General features: G+C 35.0%; 1 protein-coding gene across 22 annotated transcripts in view; it reads right to left on the bottom strand.

Annotated features, from left to right (window-relative positions):
* The window catches only part of BBS9 (Bardet-Biedl syndrome 9), a 257,151-nt gene that overhangs the window by 219,992 nt on the left and 20,206 nt on the right, over positions 1-16,953 (bottom strand). For 19 of the 22 annotated variants that reach the window (XM_015855026.3, XM_085539999.1, XM_085539992.1 and 16 more), the window contains exons 6-9: positions 11,508-11,682; positions 7,529-7,613; positions 6,302-6,485; positions 5,305-5,434 (exon numbers count right to left, since the gene is read on the bottom strand). In XM_015855026.3, coding sequence (XP_015710512.2) covers positions 5,305-5,434; positions 6,302-6,485; positions 7,529-7,613; positions 11,508-11,682 — 574 coding nt within the window. The remainder of the gene's footprint in view (positions 1-5,304; positions 5,435-6,301; positions 6,486-7,528; positions 7,614-11,507; positions 11,683-16,953) is intronic. The other 3 variants (XM_085540005.1, XM_085540003.1, XM_085540004.1) reach the window with 1 other exon arrangement.

The raw sequence follows: 16,953 nt of genomic DNA, 5'->3' as shown, positions 1-16,953 counted from the left end.
CCTGCAGAGATCATACATGAAGTAATAACAATTTCAAATAAGACTTAAGTAAATTTCAAATGCCAGTCAGTTACAGTCCTAGCATGTAGCAAAAACCAATTTTTGACTGCAAACTGAGCAACACAGAATGAGCGGTGAAAACATGGAAACTTCTCATATTATTACAGGGTCACTCCTCAGTATAAACACAGACATAATTGAAGTTTATAATGAGTTCAAGTGTAGATAAAGTTTACTAAGAAACTCTGCTTGCCTCCTGAACATGTGAAGTCTACTTTTACTTCCTGGCTTTTCAACACTTTTATTTTTAATTTAGGTATTTTTCCCTAAACCTCAAATCTTGAAATTATGTTTACAAGCTTAACCTTAGCTAAAAAAAGTTGGCTTCTGGAAATGCAATATCTTTAAGAAGCTCAGATGTTCTTATTCTTTAAAGGTGCTAAATTACTTCAGGACTAAAAAGGAAAAACAAAACCAAACAATACCTTTCCAGGCTGATTTATACACTTTATATTTCCTCTTCACAAAGCTGTCCCATAACCAAGTAAAATGATATGTATCTATCAAATAAATGAAAGTAAAAGGAAGTACTCCGGTAACTTTCACTAACTTGTCCATACCTGTCAACCCCTCATAATAAAAGGAATATTTTACACGGCACACATATCATTTTGTGGGTTATTTCCTACAACAATCTTTCTTCCATGAGGCTTTTTGCTCACAGACACAGTACGTATAAAAGCTCACAAAAGATGAAATTCATTCCCATATTTTAATCTCCAGATTAAATTAAGCTCCTCAAAACAAGAGGCATCATACATGCAAATCACTCAATAACTTGTAGACAAGCAGTAAAGGTGGGGCAAACATTTTTTCTTTGGAGCATTTCTAATCAAATTCTAATGAATCTGAAGTTAAAATTATCCCTCATTTAATTATAAATTTCACTGATAAACTGGTGCCTAGAAAAGAACCTCGATAGATTAGAGAAGGAAAACATGATCTTTCCTGAAATACATTTCCTAAACCCTGAGAGATGGCTGATGTACTGTTAAAACTGGATGTATATGGATAACTTCCACATCAAACCAGCTTCCCCCTACACACACCCCTTAGAGGTAGTACTAGGCTTCATTTCTTGACTGATAGCACAGAAAAATGTAAAATAGGAGCAGCATGCAATACCATCTTGAGGGGAAATATAAATATATATATATATATATAGTATGTATAAATATATATATATACTTTGCTATTTCAATTTAAAAGAAAAAAATTGGGCCACATTTCAGCATTCACAGGCTCATCAGATTAAATGTGAAGAATGAATAATACAATCAAAACCAAGACTAGCCAAAAGGAAAAAAAAAAAAATCAGAAAAAAAGAAACAAAGTCCTAGATTTGGAGCCCTCATGCCTCCCTATTGCAAAAACAGATTTCTAACTTGGAAGTGATCAAAACAGAAATCCCTTTACTGAGATCATATCCAAGCTATAATGCTCTATCTATGTGGTTTTAAATGACTGAACCCACAGTGGCAATTCCGATGTTTGTGATGGAAACATCCCTGAGGCTAGCAAAATAAGCTATTTTGCTTCAGACTGAACGCACCTTAACACAATGTTCTAGTTTCAGGTCATCCAGGTCAGCATAATACTTAGTACAACCAATCCGCCATTAAAACATGGTACTTTTAGGATCAGCTTTGCCAAGTGAATTAGAGTTAAATAAATAGAAAAGTGGATGGTCTAAGCATTTTAATCCCCTCCAAGGACCTTTTATGGTCAAGCATACAGAGATAGGATAATTCAGGCACAGAAAAACAAATACGACCTCTAAGGAGCCCTTAAAAAGTTACTTTCTGCTACTTTCTCAAAAAGTTATTTCAGATGATTCAGACAAACATGACCCACCTTTCTCATACGGGTAGGATTAAGACACCTGACTTTACAAGGCTCCATTCCATGGCAGAAGTAAAAAAAAAAAAAAAAAAAAAAAAAAAGACCTTCATATGAGGCATTTGAGCTGACAGTAACTTTAAACAGCTTTGTCAGAAGCACATTCCTATATGCCTGCTCCCCAAATAACCACCTGAATTATGGGAGAGTGTGAGAAGAAAACATAATATATCTTAGGAAGCATCAAAAAATGACTAAATCAAGTTTAAAATGAGAGAGAGACTGCTAATAAAATTTCTTTAGCAAAAGAGATCTTCAGGTGCAGTGAAGTTCTTGGGAAAAAGGTCTCTATGGTGAAGCAAGGAAAGGGAAATGAAAGCACAGAAGAAAGGGAATAAGAGTTAAAGTCACTGCAAAGGAGGTATTTCTGTAACTACAGTGGATACCATGCAATCACTAGCACTCACAGTTACTATTTCAGCATTGAAAATGAGGGTGGAATGGAAATTCTTGCAATTCATGTGATTTCCGTGTATAACTGTAGCATACGGACAAATTCTTCAAACCCTCTATAAGAGCTCAGTCTGTTTGCTTTTGTTTTGTGTCTTGCTTTGTTTGGGGGGGATTCCTTTGTTTGTTACTTTTAAATTAACTCAGGCAGAACAGCTGACCATTCTTCCAAAGAGTTTCAGCCTCAGCAAGAATACTTTTTCACAGCCATAGCTATAATAACAACACATGGTACATGAAACCTTCCAAGCAGGCTTATCAATGGGAAGATGAATTGGAACTGAGACAAAGTCCTAAGCAGTATAAATTGATCCAACATTCAGGTTTTTACAATAGAAGAAAGGCAAAATGTCCAGTTCAACAGCTTTAAACATACACCATCTTTAGATTACACAGACACCTCAGCAAAAAAATGTTATTAGTAAGCACTTCGACTCTGCTTCTTCCCTGTATGCTTCTGAAGGCAGAATGATAGAAATAAAGCAGTTTGTCCTGGAATTTAATCCCAAAGATCGTAGTCTGTTATTATCATTATTTACATACCAGTATTGCAATAGGGAAATTCTGCATTTTGTGTTACTGTAAGAGGAAAAATAAAATCATAAAAAATAAGGAGGGGTACACAACAAAGTCAAATTTACTTGGAATACTCTAAAGTATGTGAAGGGCTGGTCTAAGAGGCAAACTATCAAGATTACAGAATAAAGCAGATGACTGCCATTACAGAATCAATCACACTAACCTTGCCCCAAGGGAATTTACATAAAATATCTTCTAATGCTGCTTTCCTTATCCAACATGCCAGAGCCACACACAATAAGCAGATGAACTTATATGATCTGTAAAGACAATTGCCTTCAAAATGGTCCATTTACTTTGCAAGTATTGCAATAAAAGTGGAAAGAATGTGAAAATAATTCATTTACATAGGTCATTTTAAAGGCGCTTCCATCTCTCAGCAGTGTAGGATTAACAACTGTATGGTTATTAAGACTTAATACCATTTATGTTACAGTAGTGCCCAAGGGCTCCAGCTGAGACTGTGGCCTCTCAAGTGGATTAAGTATTGGAAAATTACTGCATTGACTCACATAAAATGAGAATCCTCTTTCAGGTTGTTGGTTTTTTTTTAAGCATATCCTTTGTTTAAACTGAATTATTATCTCTGTAAGCTTTAGTGCAGTTTTCTTGCTGTTTAGCATTAGTTTCAGCATCAGTATGAAATACAAGCATAGTGCATATATTCAAACAGAAAGGATAGCATTGAAACTCATATGTCCTGTACTTCTGCCATACGAGCTATTGGGTTTATACAGACAGATACACAGCCCTTCATTCATCAGTATCCGTATAAAAAGAGATTTGTATAACTAGAATGCTGTCTATATCATCCATAGGACAAAACAATAAAAATAACAATAAAAGTATTATATAGGTATACAGAAATTTTGGGCCTGTAAGAAACAAAATTATTTAGGATAATTTAGCAGGCTCCCAGAATTCTCAAAAAATCAAACTACTGAGTGTTTAATATTATGTAGAACAAGTAGAATCTGCATGAACTTAGAACTATACAATAAAATAATCATTAAGGTTGGGAAAGACCACTGAAATAATCTTGTCCAATAATCAATCCATCCTCACCATGCCCACTAGACCACATCCCTAAAATTTCTTAGTCAAAGAATCACAGGTTGGAAGGGACCTCCAAGTATTTGAATAATACGTAAATAATTCTATATACCAATGGTAGTACAATATACTGCTGAAAAAACTTCAGTGTCTTTTTCAATGTTTTCTGTTGACACTATTTTTTCCAAACTACAAAAGCTATACTGTAACATCCTGCATATTTTTTTCTGTTTCTTCTATACTAATTAGATCGCAGATGTGATTTGTTACGTTCTTAATTTAAGACCTGTTGGATAAAAACCAGTACAGCTCTCTTCAGGGAGACTTCAAAAAATTAAAAATTTAAATTATAAAATATTTTAAAATAATTTAACAACCTTTTTAACCTTTAATTTTAATTAAAAATAATTTAATAAAATGACCACCAAATCAGATATTGCACTTTTGTTTATTATGAGACTTTTTGATAAAATAGAGAACTAGCGATCAAGTCACTATTCAACAATCCAAAGTATGTTGTCATGACAGCCACAAACTCGACCCTAAAAGGACACAGCATTTCCCCCTGATTGCAAACAATAGGAGGCCAGTACCATCTGGTACGTTCACCGCCGTGTAGGCATAAGTTGGATCACACAAGTACAAGCACTAGCAGAACTTTTCTGTAGTTCGATTCTCATTTCAGTCAGAAGGTTGGTGCAAGTAATAGACACTGTCATCATTTCTCAGTATTTCATCCTGCATCTGACAGGTTTGTCACTGTCCTGTCCATTGGAAGCACATTTTACACAAATTTTTGTTTGTTTAAGTACAACTCTGTGCATTTTAACCAGTTCCTTAAACTAATTTCCATAGTTTAACATTGGAGTTGAACAATCTGTTCCAACAAACCATGCCAGGAATTCACATGCTCTTAAATGTTTAATGGAGAACAGATTTCCAGTGAGCATCTTAATATTCTGTCTCAGGGAAGGATCTTACCAGATAGCAAAGCTTAATTATTCATTCTTTTAAAGAAGTAACTACCTCATTAGAAGTATAAGAGCAATTTCCATTGTTACTCATGAAAATCAAAGTCTAAAGCACGGAACAGAAATTCTAGTAGGCCCACTACAAAATTAATATTTTACAAAACAAACACTTTGAATTTTCATCTTAGAAGTCGTCTCATTTGTTACATGCCTCAGACTCACTTGTTAGGATCTACAAGCAAATTTCACTACTAAAAATGAATCTGGAAAAGAACTTCAACAAGTAACTTACTGTAAATTGGCTACTTTTACTGATACAGGAACATGGGGAAGCTGAGTGGCCCATTTCAGTGTAATATCTTGATAAACATACAGCATTTTACTATGGTTTCCAACTAGAGTGTTTATCGTTCCTTCTTTCACTGTTAAAAACAAAAAAAAAAATAGTTTAAAAATGAAAGATATTATCATAAGCCATTACTTTCTTTTTGGAGACTGAAAAAGTGAACTATTTATTCACTTATTTCCTTTTAAGACATCACTCATTTTAAATATATCTATAGAATAACCAAGAACCAAGGATGTATGTGATTAATTACGAATATCAGTTCCCATCATACAACACACATGCCAAAACTTTTCAACATTCTAACCAGATATCTTTCATAACTTAAGATACAAATAACAAAGACTCATCATAATTATAATGTTGGCATGCCAGGACAGGTATGACAAAACACACATGGTTAAATTATCAGTGACTTAATACTCTTCATTAATTCACTGACCTGTGTATATTGATTAAAAATTTATACACTTGTATGTTTCATTTATAACGTAAATCAGAAAGCACGTAAATTACGTGAAGATTATTAAGATCATTTTTACGAAGTCTAAAATGAGATTCTAAGTCTAAAAAGGCAGAGTGTCAAAAATTTATCAGTTTCATCTCTCACCAATAAACTTTTTTAACATTCACTTTCAGTGAATAACAGTTTTCCAACACTAATCTCTCATTCTTTCATGTTAGGTGACTTGGTAGTCTGGGCAAACTTACCCAAACTCTAGACACATACATCATATTTGGTTATGTGAAAATAAGCTATTTAGATTCCAAAAGTCATAATATTTTGGATTAACAGTATGAGAAAATAAATCTAAGAAGAGGGCAGCTTTTATTTTGTATTCTACAATCAATAGCATTTTTTAAAGAATATTAAAAACAAAAACAAAAAAAACTAGGAAAGTAGCAAAACCAGAAGTTTCAAGATGAATTTTCTTTTACAAACCTGAACAATAAGGAATGAAGCAACTTGGACTGTAATCAAGCTTTTTCATGAAGCGAATTTGTCCATTATCCTTTAGGCAGAAGAGGCTTCTCTCACCAAGCACAAAAACAGAAGAAACTGCCTGATTAAAGGAGACAATGCATATATCCAGTGCTTGTTCTCCAATGTTGAGAACCCAATCCACCTTTAAAAGAAAAAAATACATGCTCTAGAGATCAGTCAACAATTGCGCACATAAGAAAAGTTCAAAAATACCCAGAGAAAGCTCAGAATTCATCAAGCTACTGAAGTATCAGTAGCATAAGTGGAAAAGAAAAATCGAGGTCAGGTTCTTTTTGGAAGGAGAAAATATTACTTATTTTACTTATTACTTATTACTTGTTGACTTGGAAGGCAGTTGTGATTTTCCTTATTGTGGGTAAAGCAACATCAACATTTTGAAATTATCGTCTATTGATGGCTAAGCAACAAACTGCACAAGCATATTTAACTAAATGTTAAGATATACCCCACTGAAGATGAAAGTGCTTTATGCAGTAAGTGTTAAAGTCTCCAAAAACAGAGAGATAAAATCATTTAAATCTGCCACATTTCCTTAGGGTAGCATTAGGGAGGAAAGGTAAATAGCCTATTCTACCAATATGTAATTGAAAACACAGACAAAATTTACGGTGCTTAAGCCCACATACATATTTGCACCCAACAACAAGCACCCTTTAATCTGAATCATAGAATCATAAAACCACAAGGTTGGAAAGGACCTGTAAGATCATCTAGTCCAACCATCCTCCCTTTACCACACCTACAGAAACCTACTAAACCATATTTCCTTGCTCCCTATCCAGACGCTTTATGGTTCTGCATATGAAAGTTTATCTACTTTTCCAACTACATGCATTGATATAAAGAAGGACTACTTCAAAATCCTTCCTTGACTACATCCTTACATGTTTAAGCAATATTATATTATTGCTTATTAATAACTTTCGTTATTGTTTTCATTTATTGTTTTTCTCAGAACAGTAGCAAGTATTAAGGCCCAACCTGAAACAACTGAGGCTCAAGGAAATCCTAATAGAAACATACAGAAGACTTTCTGCTGCCTTTTAAAAGCAATTGGATAGAATCCTTTGTCACCAGATAATGTTTCCATTCATTACTTAGCATTGATCTTTTTCAGATGCATGCAAGGCACCACAGATGTTATGTAAAATAAACAGCATTTACCACAAGTTTCTTTCCAGAACTAAGTTTTTGTTGTACTGTTTCTTGTCTTCCATCAGCATCAGTTGCAAATGCCAGCACTTGGTATCTGTTAGAGGAAGTTTAAAAAAAAAAAGTAATACAACAAAATACAACATCTTTGTAGTTAAAACCTTTACATGAAATAAAAATAAAACAGAATTATCATGTTACAAGTATACCTACACAGTGAGACCATTACCTAAAATAAGATTGTCAGAAAGCCTACAGCAGCACAGCCACAATCAGCAAAGATGTTAGAATAAACACTGTTGTAGAATAAAAAGGCAGAATTTAGAACAAGAGTTCTATACAGGTTATCCCTGACCTTAATGTAATTCAATGGCTAACTACTAAAGGATGGAAATATCTTACAGATGAGACAGATGCAAGAAATCAGCATCTTTTCAATTTGTGAAGTCAAAATAGCAATCAATTTTTTATTTTTCTTTTTAATTCCCCCAGAAATTTTTAAAATAAACTACTGTATTCAGGGACACTGCCCAGACACACAGAGATGGGAGCAAGAAAGCCAAGGCACTGTTAGAACTGCAATTGATGAGAGATGTGAAAAATACAAGGGACTCTACAGATTGAGCGCTGGTCAGAAGAGACAGGCCAAAGGGTATGCTCCTTCTGATAAATGGGAAGGAAAAACTGACAGACATGGAGAAGGCTAAAGTACTCAAAGAGTTCTTTGTCTCAGTCTTCACTAACAGCCAGGCTTCTCAAGACTCTCAAATGCATGAAACTCTCACCCCTAAATCTCTAAGAGGAGCTGGGAAAGCAAAATCCCCTTCACTTAGGAGAAAAGTGTGGGACCAGCTCATGATTCTGAATGTCTACAAATGGCAGGACAACTTGCATCTCAGGATTCTGAAGAGAGCTGACTGATATGGTTGCAGAGCCACCCTCCATCATATTTCAAAAGTACTTTTATTTGCAGTACATCTATCCTCTCCCAAATTATTAACACAATGTCTGTAATGTGCTCGTGAAATATCTAGAATCTGAAAATGTCTTACTAAGTTTTAGCAGAATAATTAAAAGAGTACTGCTTAAGAAATTCAGGTGATAGAATAATATATGACAATATATTACTCTAAGTAAATTAAGTGTTACGTTAGATTAACATTCCCAGGATTAGATTCCTAAGGCATAATTTGTAAATAATAATTAAGTAGTAGTATTTGCATATTTTATATACTGATTTCAGCACACCTTTACCCTTTCACAACATGAGCAAGAGTCCTTCTGATAAAAGAAAATCAGAAAGACATCATTTTTATTTCATATAAAAAATTAAATTTAAATATTCAATGTTTCCATATATTTCCAGAAAGTTACATTTTGCAACCATTAATTCCCTTCTAAACAAAGTACTAAAATGGTTCATTAAGTGCCCTACGTTAAGTTGTAGTCAATACAATCCCCAGTGCAGACAATGAATAACAAAAATCATAGTCAGTGTGAAAATAAAAAATGAAAGAAAATTTCCATCATGGGTAACAAAGAATGGCCTCTCCCATTACTAGAAGCAAAATAACTTCTGCTCAGGAAAAAGATTTGTGACAACTGCATTCAACCTTATTCAGAAAATAAAGGAGAAATTTTTTCCTGCATTCATTTCAACAGTATTTCACAGAGATATCTAAGGTGGATGCATAGCAACATTTTGGTTCCACTCTGAAATTTTTAGTAGCATCTGTTGCTCAGTGAAGTGCTTTAGTTCTCTGCTGCTTAACTGCAGAGAAGAGTTTCCAGAATTAGCAGTAGAAGATATTCCCAGAAGTAAAGCAAACTCAAAATATTTACCAGAGACTCAGAAGGCTACATAAAGAACAAATACAACTCCAAGCTAATACTAAAAGTCTCTCAGTTGTGCTTTTGATGCTATACCCTAAAACAACTTCATATATAAGTTGATGATGAACACGTTACATAAATCAATGAGGATGACTGAAAACTAGTTGATGATGAAAACTAGGTTCAGAAAGCTGTGATCAGTGTCACAAAGTAAACAGGGAGACTTGCATAAGCAGTATATCCCAGGAGTTGGATCCTGACTTCTTGCGTGTTCAAGCAACCTAACAGTGCTTCAATACTTAGTGAGGCTACAAATAGAATTTTAAGAATAAAGCATCGTCCATTTATTTTCCTCATAAGTAAAGAGTGAGATGCCATTTGCCATAATTTCCCCAAACCGGTAACATGGTGACATCTTCTGAAAAGAACTGTTATTTTCTGTTATAATCAAAAAGGCAGGTAGTGTCTTATTTAATACACAATATTCTTCAAAGGCTCTATAGAGGAAATGTGTCTTCATAGTACATAGATGTGCAGTGTGAAAAAGCTGGTGGTAGGAAGATGACAAACAGTAATAACTGACCAGTATTGTTAATCAAAATAACAGGGCTACTATATCTGTTTGGCAGGAGCATTATCTGCAAGCTCCTAAATTTCACAGCATCGCTTGCTTGCAGTCTTAAAATATGCAGAACCAATCTGTCTTTCAAAACATATTTAAATATTTACTAACAGCACAAGTGTTGATAGTCAACTGCAATAACCAGACTTATTTCAGAATTAGACAAGCAATATAGCTTCTGCTCTAACCTTTTTTTTTATTATTATTTTTCACTTTTTACAGTTTGGCATCATCCTTGCATTTCAGAACAATTATTCTTATATTCCAGGTCTTTGATGAGGATGTTAAAGAAACACTGGCTCCAGTATTGTCTCCTGAGGAACATCATTCATCTAAGGCTGCTAGTGTGAATCAACAACTACTCTGAAGTCTTACAGTTCTGTGACTTTTTCATCTTGAATCTTGCAGTTGGTAATTCTCTACCACTAACCACCACCCCACATCTATTGCTAGCCAAAAAAATTCAGAAGGCCTAAGAGCAGACCTTATCAGTTTTAATGGAGAAAAGATGAGGTAACACAGGCATTGAGTTCCTAGGTCTTTCCATGCCTTTGTCACAAAGTTGCCTACTTTGTTCACTAGTAGATCCATTTCACTGATCTTCATTTCATGCCTGGGGTATCTGCGGGAGTCCTTCTTCTTGACCTTCAGATTCTCTGCTAGTAGAAGTTTTAACCAAGTTTACATCTTCCCAGTCCACCCCATGTTTCAATATATGTACTTGGTAGTTCACCTCAATTCCCATATCCCATATCATTCCTTTTTCCATTTGAACTCAATCAGAATCTATCTGTTCAGTCAAGCTGCTTTCCGCTATTCATCATTTTCTTGACCACAGAATTGTTCTTGGTCTTTGAAAAGGTTATCCATGATGATAAAATAGCTCTCCTGTGCACTTTTATCCTCCAGGGTCTTACAGGATCCTGTCTATCACTTCCCTGAACAGGATGGTCCTTTCTCCTGAAAAGCACAATTTTGATTTCACTCCCTATCTTCCTCACTCTCCTTACGACCTTAACCTGCATCATCTCATGGTCAATACAGCCAATGTCCACAACAGTAAATGGCAAGCTTTTACTGCTACTTCTCCAGACATTCCTTTCTTATTTCTGAGCTAACAATTCGGCAAAGCATCCTTCCTAGCCAGCCTGTCAAGATTTCCTTGATGCACCTTTCAGGTTGTAGAAGTCTGTCATGTGGCCCTCCCAGCAGATGACAATCCTTGATATAACAAGGGCTTGCAATTAGGAAAATTCTATTTGTTTTTTTTAAAAGCTTAATAGAAGTTGTCTACCATAACATCCCTTGCACTGAGCATTCATCCGAATAATAAACTCAGCATGATGGTTCCATAAAAGAGCCAAGTGAATTCAATCTATTCCCCTGTGGTGAACACAAATCCTTCCTTGTTGTCATTTATTCCTGAGAGCCTGGAGTGATCAAACCTGCAAGATCCCGTGTAACATGTGGTTATTTTGTTTACATACTAAATAACAGCACCAAAATATGTAATAATTATTGAATATGAACACATACTTGTAACTCTCAACCTGTCGAGAGGAAGACACTGTAATGAAGGAATCAGTCCGAGAGCTGTAAGTCAAGGGACCAGGCAGAAGAAAACCAGGTAAAAAACGGCCAAAAGCATAACTTTCCTGTTCAAATAACATTAGCATGCCATCCATGGACTGTATACATATCAAATCACGACCTAAGAAAGAAGAGCAAAGGGAAGATACATATAAAGGAAACAGAACAACATTAACTATGCAGTTTAGCTTTTAACAATTGCAGAATTAGAAGCTGTACCTATACTAATAGAACTAGGACTAATTTCAATTTACTATTCAATTCAATAAATGTTTACTATTAAGAAGAATACCAAATATTCCAACTTTAACTTACTTCTTGCTTACTATAAGGAACAAACTTAGTACAAAAAGTAAATCTAGGTAATCAGATGCTTTTGGATGTCATTCAGAATATATTAAGAAAAAAAAAATGTTAGATTATTTCATTTTAAAGCAAAATTCCTCATGTTATAACTATTACAACTGCAGTTTCAAGAAAAGTTTCAATAGTCCTAGGGGAGGGGGAAAAAAAAAGCCTCTATACATTACAAGCAGTCATAACAACTGTGAATTAAAACTAAATAACCTATCCTACTCTTTCAAGAGTAGTTAAACAATGTAAAAAGAATTCCTACAAATATATACTGCTGTTAAAAATAGAACTAAGAACTATGTCAGTGTTTTCCACAGCCTGCATTCATATGTTCTGTCTTCAAGGAATGAAGAAACAAACAGATTCACTCCATTTGTTGCAAACAATACTAACAGAAAAAGCTTGGAGCAAATAACTTCACGCCACTATTTAATAGCCTGAAGACATGACTTGATATGTCTCTAAAACACCAAGCTAAATGCAAAGCTTCGTTTTGACACATTCTGAGGTCAGAGTCTGATTATGAGTTCTGCATTCATTCATATGTCAATGCAGTAATTCAAGCAAACAATGTTTTCCATGTATTTAAAGAGAAAGCCATACCAATAAGACTAATAGCTTGGAACAGCTAACGGAAACATCTCTCCTGAATTCAAAGAAAAGCCCCTATCTGGCAAACATAACACAAAATAATGAATGTCATTCAACATAAATCTATTTATCTGCATTAAAATACTCCACTGTGTCTTAGGAGCTCTCATATATACATGGGGAACATGAAAAAAATTATTTGTTCACTCAAAGTCCATCCCCAATTCCTTAACACTGTTCTCCAACACAAGAAGATGAACTAAAACAAAAATAGAATAGAAATTCTTACTTAAATAATGAAGGTAGCATAAAGGTCAAGAAGATTACATTCAATAATTGAAAAAGCAATAAGTGGTGTAAAATACAGCGGAAAGTATTGTTCATCTCCACTGTGATTCTTCATAGAAACTAAGTACTTGAAAATAACTAGCAGTGTAATAGGTCAGCAGTATATCATGTTATTTGCTCTTGTGACTAAAGCCAACAGAATTTAGTTCAGAGTAACAACATGGATCTCACCCACTTGGCCTCTCTACCCTCCATACCTCCCACCTTACCCCTTCAGATTTCCCATAATCTAAAAATCAAATTCTCACATTTGTTTTTCCAAGTTCTGTAGTTCACACCTGTTGCAAATACCAACCATGAGCAAGAAAAGACATTTGAAAATGTAATTCATTTTCTTCACCTGGTAGAAGCTAAGTCACTCACTAGTGAAAAATATTTCAGTCCTTACCAACAAGATTTAAAGACAGAAGAGCAAAAAAAATAAAAAATAAAAATTCAAGAATATAGTATCAGGAAGGTCTGTGATGAATGCCTGTTTCTTACCTTATGTTTTACACATGCCTTTTCTGAAAGCCTTAGAGGTCACTCTTATTCAAGAGTATTGTTGGTTTTGTCTGCTTGAAAACAAGTCGTGCATATATGTGTACATATATATATGTATATATGTGTATATATATATATGTATATATGTGTGTATATATATATATATATATATATATATATATATCTCCAAAAGTAATGCATCCTATTTATTTCCATGGAAACTACAACAGATACAAAGAGCACAATAACACTACTTGATAAAGAGAATTCTCAGCACAAAAAACTTTTTCAACATAGACACCACCATCACTTCTGTCAGCGATGAACAGGAGACTGCTCATTATTCTCATAAAAATCTGCACCAGAGGAGTGGCCCAGTGCTTCACAGTTGCTATGGCCACATAGTCCAGAAGTTAGGATTTGCAAAATCTGGACTATACAGTGTATGTGATAATACAGCCCAAGCAAGATTGGCAATGTGCTCCACAGTCTTCAAACTGGAATGGGGTCTGGTGTTATCATAGAATAATCAAGGTAGATAAGACTGCTGAGATAATCTATTCCAACCATTCTATACCACCACCATTGCCCACATGCTGCAAGTATGATCAGGTGGCCTGTATTGCTTTCTGGTTGTTATTTTTTTGTTTGTTTGTTTGTTTGCTGTGACTTCTTACTTTGTCAATTCTATTCTGTCTAATAAATTGTTTTCAGTTCCTTTAATTTCCATATTGTACTGCAGTTAAGGAACAGAGATAAAAGGAGCTAAAAGAAACTTCAAACAGATAGTTGGTTAGTTAAACAACTTAACCAGTATGAGGTTTATACCACACTGTTCTCAGAAAAGCCACAATATGGTAAACAGCTCTGGATAGATAATTCCCAATTCAGCTTTCTTTCATGGGTCTAGAAGGGCTGGCAATTATGAAATTCCTCAAACAAAATCTTACTTTCTTAACCGTTTCCAAACTGTTTTTATTAAATCCTTTCTCAAATTCTGATGGGGGAATTCTGACAAATGGGGAGAAGCATATCCTATGATAGGATATTGTGCTGCAAGAGAAAGGTTGTCTTTTTCTCTGGCCTGATTCTGGAAATTTGAGCCCTCAGCTTAGACAGTATCATGGTGTAGCAGCTAGAGTTGGTTTGTTCAGGTTTCAGGAAATCCAAAAGAATCACCCCTTTCCTATCCCAAACTACATTGCACATTTCTTTACCTACTGAGGGCTGCATCTTTAACTTCTTTTTCAGTGGGGAATTCACATATCGCCACTTCATGGACTGCAGTTTTGACTCCAGCTTGTAGCAGCGACACCACTATCACTACTAGCAAAGTTGTGACCCAGGAAACTGTCACCTTCAGCCTTGTGTTAGTTCAATTGGTTCTGACAACCCTAAATAGTGTTCCCTTCTGTTCCTCTGTGAGCATTAATGAGATCCATATGGCACAAATTTTGTGATATTCCAATATTACCACCATTGTTTCCAACATACAGAAGCTGATACCCAACTCCATATGTACTTCTTTGGTCACAATCTGCCAATTCGCGTGGATGAGCTGATTGAGATTTTCTTCGTTTTGTGGTGTGACAGCTATGCAAGGGCATCCTAAACGTAGCTTGTATCTCACATCACTGCCACTGCTGTTGAAAAGCAACACCCATTGCCTCACTGTAATGACATCTACTGTTTGATTCTCATGATTATTCAGCAAGCGTCAGTGAATACCCATGGGTACCATTTTTTCTGCCTGGAAGAAATCAATCCCACACCTTAGCTTCGTATGCACTTCCATATCAGACTGCCCCTCTGCTGCTACCTGCCACATGGCAATAAAGTTTAACAGAATGTTGGTGAGAAGATTCAGCATCTACTGTCATACCAACATCTACCTCCAATGTCGTGGGGCAAAATAATAGAATAGGAAGCATTACTTTCAAACCATCCCTTGTACTTGGAGAGGTATCATTAGCTGCCAATATCGACACTGCAATCTTGCTTTAACATGGTGGTAATTGTATTTTCAACTGATGAATTCATATATTAAAGTATAGAAAAGACTTGCATTCAACATTAGAAAAACCTCACACGCCTTTTGAAATGTGAGGTACTCTGAGAAAACAATAAAATCTAGTTTTCCTACACTGAATCACATCTACATCTGCACTAACAAAGAAGCATTACACATATTACACAGAAGCAATTAAACAAAGAAACTACTGAGGTACTTATCTCCTACTGAAGTTAGCAATTTAGTACATATTTGGTTTTCTTTTCCTACTACAGCAAGTGAAAAAATGTAAATATATCATCTTTCTAGCACCTCTTTAAACCACTGGCCTCTTGTCACTAGCAACTTCAATACAACGATTAGGTCTCAAAGCTTAATATATAACATTTTGAAGGCTTTTTTTTTTTTTTCAGTTTTCCAAAATAGAAGAGGAAACATTTACTACTGTTAGTAGATTTAAGTCCTACATCCTTCAAGGAAACACAAACACTTTACTTCTGTTAACAGCATAAAGTCAATGAAGAAATGTTTCCTGTGGCTAAATGCAATCATTTCAAGAGAATTACTGGGTTTGACATATAGATCCTTAAAAGCATTTTCCAAACAGACCAATTGTTTTAGAGCAATGGTTTTCCTAGGGTTTTCCTCACAGACCTTCTAAGCTGTATAGCCAGGTCAATGGTTTTTGTTCAGTCTTAGAATTCATTCTTCATTAAATCAGAAGCACAGTTCACCACATAGTATGTTTCTACTGAAATATGTATAAAGCACCTTTATTAAAAGATTTAAGAACAATTTCCCCTCTTAGGTGTTATTCGCAGGACAGATTCCAAATTTGCTTAATTTATTTACTACTTGTAGCTGACATTCTGCAGCTGAAATATGAGGGTATTCAAGCAGTTAAAGTAACTGCTGATCATAGTCAGAAGGAACATTTGGTTTGCTGCTTACAGAGTCTCTGAAGTGCTAGCCAAAAACACTGCAATGCTTTTACTAACACAACTCAGAAATTAGTCAGTGAAAACGATCTATAAATAAACACCTTGCATATGCTTCAATTAAAACAAAGCAAAATACATATGCAAAGTTGAAAATTACTTAATATTGAGGTTCCAACAATTCTGAATGCCCTCTGTGTCACACTAACAGCTGATGCTATCAAACATTATTAGTGTTAATTTCAAGAGTATGTGGAATTGCCGCAACTATTCAAAGAGTATCACTTGAGACACACTACATATGTGAACAGATAAATGAGCAAAGCTATTCTAAAGCTCTGCTAATACTAGTAGGAACCATCGTACTAAGAAGGAACATCCTGCTAAGACTCCAGCTTCTCTTGCTCAGAATACATGGTATATGTGGCCACTCCCAGGCCAAGTTTGGTACCTACTTGAGTGCTATAAGCTGATGGTAAGATGTCATTAAGAATTTAATCTTCTTTTAAACAAAAATATTTCAAGTCAGTAAATCAGCACCCCATACAAATTGTTTCACTAAAGTCTAGCAAACTGCCAGGTGTGAACTGGACAGCTGCAAGAGTGATATAACTCAAGACTTTTGACACTGTCTCTCAAAGCATCTTCATAGGTAAGCTTAGGAAGA

This window comes from Coturnix japonica, chromosome 2 (assembly GCF_054131305.1).
Source record: "Coturnix japonica strain WE chromosome 2, WE-NBRP24, whole genome shotgun sequence".
Taxonomy (NCBI): domain Eukaryota; kingdom Metazoa; phylum Chordata; class Aves; order Galliformes; family Phasianidae; genus Coturnix; species Coturnix japonica.
This window is presented reverse-complemented; position numbering and strand designations above follow the sequence as displayed.